Source organism: Cervus elaphus, chromosome 4, assembly GCF_910594005.1.
Source record: "Cervus elaphus chromosome 4, mCerEla1.1, whole genome shotgun sequence".
In the NCBI taxonomy this organism is placed as follows: domain Eukaryota; kingdom Metazoa; phylum Chordata; class Mammalia; order Artiodactyla; family Cervidae; genus Cervus; species Cervus elaphus.
In genome coordinates this window covers 54139270-54147564 of record NC_057818.1, presented here as the reverse complement: position 1 = coordinate 54147564, position 8295 = coordinate 54139270, and the positions used below count along the sequence as shown (strand labels likewise).

The following is an 8295-nucleotide window of genomic DNA, read 5'->3' as shown; positions in this document are numbered from 1 at the left end:
GTTAGAGTATTACCTGCGCGGTTCACTCTGCCCAGTCTTGTAGAAATCAGAGTCCGAGGGGCTCATTCAGGGCTGAGAGGGTCAGCCTCCTGCCTTCAGAAGTACACTCTTTTCTCCCTTGAGAAAATGACTGATTCAAGGAGTTGTGGGACAGGGAATATACAAGATGATTTTGGAACATTTTGGGGGTCAGAAAGTAAGGAAATACTAAAAAAATGATGAGAACAGGTGGAAGGGCACAGAGCCAGCTTGAAGGGCTCCCACGGGTCAAATCTGGACGTTTTGAGCATCAGCGTTAGAAATGAGGGCAACAGATCATAGCCCCTTGAATAAAACAAGGATCCATGAATCTGTGTGGATATAAATAAATAGATAAATGGAAAGTTGGGTGGAAGAATGTGGGCTGTTACTTTTCCTTGTACAAAACATGAATCAAGAAGAACAAAAATACCTTTTTTTTCTTTTTCCCTCCTGGGCCACAGTGGCATGTGCCATCCCAAATGGGATTGAACCTGTGCTCTCTGCCATGGGAACACGGAGTCTTAACCACAGGCCCACTGGACCACCAGGAAGTCCAGGAACAGGTGTGTTCAACTAAAAAGATCCTGCATGTCACAGTGAAGATCTTTCATTTGCAACGAAGATCCTGCCTGCCCCAACTAAGACTCAGTGCTGCCAAATAAATAAATAATTTTTTTAAAAAAGAATTCTAAGAGTTCTCAACACAAGGAGAGAAATTTTTTTTTTCCTTTTTCTTTTCCTTCTTTTCTTTTTATTGAGAAGAGGTGGATATTGGCTGAAATTACTGTGGTAATCATTTCACAATACAGGTAAGTATTTCACAATACACCTTCAACTTATTCAGTGTGTGTTAGTCGCTCAGTCGTGTCCAACTGTTTGTGACCCCGTGGACTGTAGCCCACCAGGCTCCTCTGTCCATGGAATTCTCTAGGCAAGAATACTGGAGTGGGTTGCCATGCCCTCCTCCAGAGGATCTTCCCGACCCAGGGATCAAACCAAGGTCTCCTAATTGCAGGCAGATTCTTTACCATCTGAGTCACAAGGGAAGTCCAGAACTTACACAATGATGTATGTCAATTATTTTTCAATAAAACTTGGGGGAAAAGAGACTTGTAACAAAGATACTTCTAATAAACTCCTTGCAAAAAACTTTGTTTGCCATGAGTTTATGAATCCTTGGGGCACCATTGCATATCTCTGGGTTTACGCACATTCCAAGTTGAGAGGGAGGGGACAGAATGGTTCATTTATTGGATCCACCAATATTGCCTGAGAAGTCTCCCTGTTTCCGTCTCCAGGCGACGTGTTGGGCATACTTGAGTGAATCAAACAAGCTCTGCTTTTAGGAGCTTAATCCAGTGGTTATGACTGGCCAGGCCAGCCTGTTTACAGCCAAGGAGAGAAATACTATAATTATCATGAATATAATATTCTGATCCTTGGTGTGGGGTGTAGAATACAGAGTATAATAATTGGGACATGTTTTGCTGAGGTTTAAAGAAAGAACTAAATAAAATATTCTGGGGAAATCTGAGCAACTGATCCTATCTGGACTCACCCAGGAAGGCTTCCTGGAGGAGGTGACACTGGAAGGGATCTTGAAGGACACATATAATAACCACAACAACAATGTTGTTTTTATTTTTTTTAACAATATTGTTTTTAAAAGGCATCATTGCCGTCACTTACATAGGGTATGCGCCATGCCAGACAACATTCTAAGCCCTGCATCTGTCATTTAATTTTTTCAACCACTTAAAACAAAATTGAAATATAGTTTATTTACAATGTTGTATGGTATAGCCATAAAACGGAATATTATTCAGCCAAAGGAAGGAATGGAATTGTATACATGCTTTAACATCGATAAACCTTGAAGACAGTATGCTAAGTCAAAGAAGCCACACACAAAACACCACATGTGTATGATTCCATTTATATAAAATCTCCAGGACTTCCGTGGTGGTCCAGTGGTTAAGACTCTGTGCTCCCAATGTGGGGTCATGGGTTCAGTTCTTGGTCAGAGAAGATCCTGCATGCCGTGCAGTAAAAAAAAAAAAAAAAAAAAATCTCCAAAATAAGTAAAGGTAGAGATAAATAAATAAAGTAAGAGATAAGTAAATAAGTAAAGCTGTAGAGATATAAAATTGATTAACAGGTGCCAGGGATTGAGGGAGGGGGAATGAGGAGTGACTGCTTAATCAGCATCAGATTTCCTTTGGGGGTGATGACAATTCTTGGACTCGATAGAGGTGATGTTTGCACAGCATTGTGACGGTACTAAATGCCACTCATGTACACTTTAAAATGGTTACTTTTAAGGCTTCCCTAGTAGCTCAGTGGTGAAGAGTCCTCTGCCAGTGCAGGAGAGGCAGGTTTGCTCCCTGGTCCAGGAGGATGCCACATGCCCCAAAGCAACGAAGCCCTTGTCCACAACCACTAAGCCTGTGCTCTGGAGCCCAGAACCATGATTACTGAAGCCCTAACGCCCTTGCTCTGCAACAAGAGCAGCAACTGCAATGAGAAACCCACACACGACATGAAGAACAGTCCCTGCTTGCTGCAACTAGAGAGAAGTCCTAGAAGCAACGAAGACTCAGCGCAGCAAAAAAATAAATAAATAAATAAAAGTATTTTAAAAATAAATACAAGTAATATATGTAATAAATATAATAAATAAATAAATAAAAATAAATACAAGTAATGAAAGTGATAGGGCTTCTCTGGTGGCTCAGATGATAAAGTATTCGCCTGCAACGCAGGAGACCCAGGTTCAATCTCTGGGTCGGGAAGATCCCCTGGAGAAGGGCATGGCAACCCACTCCACTATTCTTGCCTGGAGAATCCCATGGACAGAGTAGCCTGGTGGACTACAGTCCACGGGGTTGCAAAGAGTCGGACACGACTGAGCAACTAACACTTCCACACTTTATTCCTGCTTAAAAATGGTTAACTTTATATTACATGAATCGTACCTCAATTTAAAAAAATTTGAATAACTATCTTTGACTCAAATGTTTAGAATGTTGGTGGGTCTATTCACTACGATGGGGAAACTCTGGGGAGAAATGAGCTATGAGGTCAGGAATTCCTTTTGGGTGGGTTCTTAAATTTGATATGCCTCGCAGACATCCAAACAGAGTTAGACATACAAGCCTGGAGTGGAGGGAGGAGATGGGGCGGGGATATAAATTTAGAAGTCATTGGCACATGGGAGGAATTTTAAGCTGAGAAGCAGGGTGAGATCATCTAGAGAGAGAGCGTGGAGAAAGGAGAGAAAATAGTGGATCAATGTCAGGCAGAAGGGGAGAAATTAAGAGGAAGGATTAAGGATTGTGCCAGAAGGGAAGGGGCAGGAGAACCCCAAGAGTGTGTATTTGAAGAACAAAGAAAGGAGTAGCAAAAGACTGGAACTAGCCCAAATATCCATTTACAAGGGCTTCCCTGGTGGCTTAGTCGGTAAAAAAAAAAAAATCTGTTTGCAATGCAGAAGACCCAGGTTCCACCCCTGGGTTGGGAAGATCTCCTGGAGAAGGGCATGGCAACCCACTCCCGTATTCTTGCCTGGAGAATTCCATGGACAGAGAAGCCTGGTGGGCTACAGTTCTTGGAGTCGCAAGAGTTGACTTAGAGACTAAACCACCACCACCATCCATTCATAGACTGTTTAGCAAATCATGGTACATCCATATAATGGGAGACACACACATGAAAAAAAAAAAGCGGGAAAGAGTTCTCTTTGCTGGTATGGCTAGATTCCCTTTCTAGGAAACAATGTACTGAAATCCTCAAGATGTACTGCTTACATAATAAAGCAAGGTGTGTGCGTTTAAAGCTAAGGGGGCAGTTACAAAGAGAAAAGTAATGATTCATGCCAGAGCAACCTAGCAGATTCCACTTTAATCCAGTAATCAAAGTGAACATCCCCAGTGGTAGAATATACTGAAATCAGGTGCCCTTGCAATGACAGAGCAAGGAGGACACGTCCAGGGAATCACTTCCGGGGAATTCCTGCCAAAAACACATCTGATCCCCAGGAGACACCAGACAAACCCACACGCAGGGTCATTGCACAAAAGAGGCCTGCTCTCTTCAAAGTGTCAGGGTCACAAACATCCAGGAAAGATGGGAAGGGCTCCAGAGTGAAGGAGCTCAGAAAGAGACGGCTGAGTCCAACTTCCGGTCTCTCATGCCATCTCAGGCTGGAAAAATACAGTTTCTGGAAAGGATATGACTAGGGCGATTGACGAGACTGAATATGGACTTTGGATTGGATAAGCATGTGGTGCTAATGTTGAACTTCCTGAATTTTTAAAAAGTAATTTTTTTCTTTATCATTATTTATTAAGCACTAGCTTAATACTGCAGACATTTCAAATCACCAGTCAACAACTCATTCTCCCCCACCCATCCCACCCCAAATTCTTGATAGAGAGCTCTTCAAGTAAAGACACATGCTCTTCTCTCCTCTGTATAAAGCTTTAAAACTTTAGGAAATAAAGGCAAAGAACTGTGTACATTTTTCTGTAAATGCTGCCCATAGCTATGGAGACAGTGCCTGCCCAAGGCTGTCCTTATTGTCCAGGTCCTGAAAGACTCTTGTTCATGAATTGTCCCTTCACAAAGCAAGTCCACCACTTGCTGGGTTTATCATTCTGAGAGTCAAAAACTTTCTCACAAAATCTCAGTCCAGTCTCTTGCCTCAGCTCTTGTAAGTAGGCCTTCATCACTGCATTTTCCTGTTTGTTTGCAGGTTTAGCGTAAATGGTATTAAGTGGAAAACCAGGCTCCCCCGGAATGGGAAAATTAATGATTCCCAGTGTATACATTTCTTTCTCGCCTTGGCTTTTAGAATTGCACTTTTGGAGTTTCTTTAGACACTCAGAAATATAGAGAGTTATATATATCAAGGTCCTATCGGCTTCATTCTTAATTTCATAGTTTTTGAAGAAGACATTGGCCTTAAAGTAATAAATAGCTTCATCCACAATATCTGCCTCTTTTGTGTCTCTAGGGGCAGGTCCTATGAAGTGACTTCTGATGGGCAACAGTGCCCTGTTTCCAATGAGTTTGGTGTCAGGGTCCATGAGGGAAGAGTGGTAAGCTGGCATCTTGGAAGCTCCCGGGTCTCAACCCCGATGAAGAGAATCTGGTTAGAGCTCGGTGGTTCCGCTCTGGTCAAAAAAATAGTTTTTAATTTAGGTTTTACTCTATTTCATTTATTTTTATTTTTAGTCTCTGCCGAGTGGCATGTGAGATCTTAGCGCCCGGACCAAGGATGGAACTTGTAGCCCCTGCACTGGGAGTGTGAAATCTTAACCACCGGACCACCAGGGAAGTCCTGAATTTCCTGATTTTTGATAACTCCCATGGTTGTGTGAGAAAAAGTCCCTCTTATTTTTAGGGAAGGAACACTGACATATTGAGAGGTAAAGAAGCATGATGTATGCAACTTATTCTCAAAAGGTTCTGAAAAAAAAAATACTATATACAGAGAAAAGGATGGGGAATGGAGTGTGTCAGTTTCCTAGGGCTGCCATATCAAAATGCCACAATCAGGATAGCGTAAAACAACAGAAATATATTCATTCACTTTTCTGAGACCGAAAGTCTGAAATCGATAGGGTCATGCTTCCGCAACTTCTAGGGGAAGTCATTCTTGCCTCCTTACCTCTTTCTAGCTTTTGGTGATTTTTTAATTTATATATTTTTATTTTATTATTTATTTAGGCTGCACTGAGTCTTTGTCAAGGCGCATCAGATTTCTCGAGCTGGGGCGCTCCAGGGCTTCTCTAGTTGCGGTGACATCAGTTCAAATTCTGGATCGGGAAGATCCCCTGGAGGAGAACACGGCAACCCCCTCCAGGATTCCTGCCTGGAGAACCCCATGGACAGAGGAGCTTGGTGGGCTACAGTCCAAAGAGTCACAAAGAGTCAGACATGACTGACATGACTTAACATGCATGCTGCCGGCCAGTGGATCTTAGTTCCCCAACCAAGGACTGAACCTGCAGCCCCTGCATTGGGAGGCAGACTCTTAACCACCGGACCACCAGGGAAGTCTGCTGACAAGCCTTGGCTTTCTTTGGCTTACAGCTGCACAACTCCCCTTTCTCCCTCTGTCACGTGTGCCTTGGTCTTGGTGCACGTGACTGTCTTCTTCCAGGACACCAGTCACATGGGATTCGGAGTCCGTTCTACTCCAGTTAAGACTTCATCTCAACTGATTCTGTCTGCAACCACTGTTTCCAAATAAGTTCACATTCTGAGCGACTGGGGATTATGACTTCAAGACTTCAATATATCATTTTGAGGGGAGGGACACATCTCCTAAAAGGAAGAAAAAGGGAGGGCTGGGGAGAAAGAGCGAGAGAGGGAATGATGATTTATACATGGCAGAAAATTACAGGGATGCAGTTCTTAGTCCCGGTTTGCACCTCAACTGTAAGCTTGAAATTATTTCAAAGTAAGAATTTAACCAGCACAGAGCAGAGAGGATTTTGGGGACGGGGAGGACAGCCAGATAAGGGCAGAGAAGCAGCTGTTTTGTTGACTTTACACAATGGAAGCCCTTGCACCTTGGTAAGAGTTACCCCGTTTGAGAAGTGGGGACAGGAATCAGATACAGAGGATTGGAAGAGTGAACGAAAGGTGTATTTGTCCAAACCCAAGGATGGCGGTTCTTTGAAGGTGTTTAAAACAGGGGAGGGACTTCCTGGCAGTCCAGTGGCTAAGACACTGCACTTACACTTTGAGGGGAGCAGGTTCGATCCTTGGTCAGGCAGCTAAGATCTCACATGTTTCCGGGCATGCCAATTTTTTTTTTTTTTTTTTAAGGAAAGGAGAAGTGGTAGCTGGAGGTGGGGGTCAGGAAGGGAGTCTAAAAAAACAAGAAATGATGCAAGAGAGATTGTTAAACAGGTTAGCACGAGATGGAACCTTCCCCGAGTAGGGGAGACGGGGACCCCATTGCAGAGAAGGGACTGGCTTTTGGTGGAAGTGTGGCCATTTCCTCCAAGAACAGAAGAGAAAGGCAAGTATATGTTGGGAAAGGTGAATTTCAAGCTGAGAATCTAAAGAAGCAAATTTTAATTTAATTTTATTTTTAAATAAAAATTTATATAGTGCTCACACAGCAGACCCTGTCCTAAGCATTGCAAATATGACTCATTTTATTTGCAGAAAAAATCCTCAGAGAAAGATATGGTTATAATTTCATCCCCATCTTGCAGACAAGAACACTGAGGCCCAAAGAGGGGAAGTGTCTTCCCCCGGGTCACACAGCTGGTAAGAGGCAAGTCTTCCCAGAGTTGGGCAGTTAGGCTGCAGAATCCTGACTCAAACCCTACCCCATAATACCTCTGCCTGTCTCGCCTCTGTTCTTAATAAAGGAAGATGCGCGCTCAGCAGCTGGGGATTCGGGCTCGGTGGGGGCACTTGGAGGTTCGAGGACAGCGGAGAATCACCAGCCACAGTCTTGGAGAGGAAAACTTTCTAGAAAAACAGGAGGGTTATGCATCTGAGGTTTGTGGTCCCGGGTTTTCTGTGAAATTGGGGAAGCTGGCTGTGGGAGCTCTCTCCCTGCCTCGTGGCAGGCCATGGCATTTGGACAAGGAGTAGGCTCAGGGGTGGGGGGCCCCAGGCCCCAGCCCATCTGCAAATCCTCCCTGCGCTCTGGGCCTTGGAACCTGGCGCCGTCTGGCTTGTTGCTCCTTCCAACCCGCCCACCTGGTGCCGTTGGAAAGGAGCTCTGAACCAGCACGTCCCCAGGCCGAGGGCGAGGGAAGGGCCTGGAAGGGTGTCCACAGGCCGAGGTCCAAAGGAAACAAGTTCCGCTCCAGGAGCAGAGCCCACTGGCTGGGGGTGGGGAGCTGTGGGGACGGAGGGAATGGAGGGAACGCGGGGCCCAGAATTTGGAAGCTTCACTTTGAACCCCCAAGACTGGGTAGGGGTCGGGATGGGGGGGGGACAGGAGTGGGGTTGGGGCTGTGATGGGTCCCGCCCACGGTTCTGGCGAGTAAGATAGGCCCGGGACTCTGGAGTCAGCCAGATGGGAGTTTGAATATCAGCGCTGCAAATTACATCCAAGTTTCTGGATGTAACTTGAGGCTCTGCGGAGGGCTGAATAATGTCCCCCAATGCCAGTTGCTCTGCTGATCCTGCAAGCGTGTCACTTCCTGTGGCAAAGGACTTCATAAATGTGACCAAGTTAAGGATCTTGAGATGGAGAGAGGAACCTGGATTATTCAGGTGGATACCCAACAGAATCGAGAA

At 44.7% G+C, this 8295-nt stretch overlaps 1 protein-coding gene across 1 annotated transcript; it reads right to left on the bottom strand.

Moving 5' to 3' along the window:
* Nucleotides 1-4595: 4595 nt before the first annotated feature.
* LOC122690992 (actin-related protein 2/3 complex subunit 3-like) lies at nucleotides 4596-5132 on the bottom strand. Its single transcript, XM_043897887.1, has one exon. It carries the CDS (start codon nucleotides 5130-5132, stop codon nucleotides 4596-4598), a length of 537 nt encoding a protein of 178 aa, XP_043753822.1.
* Between the last annotated feature and the right edge of the window lie 3163 nt (nucleotides 5133-8295).

What these genes read in the sequence shown, in the direction of transcription:
- LOC122690992 (XM_043897887.1), bottom strand. Translation starts at nt 5,132, where the DNA reads ATGCCAGCTTACCACTCTTCCCTCATGGACCCTGACACCAAACTCATT.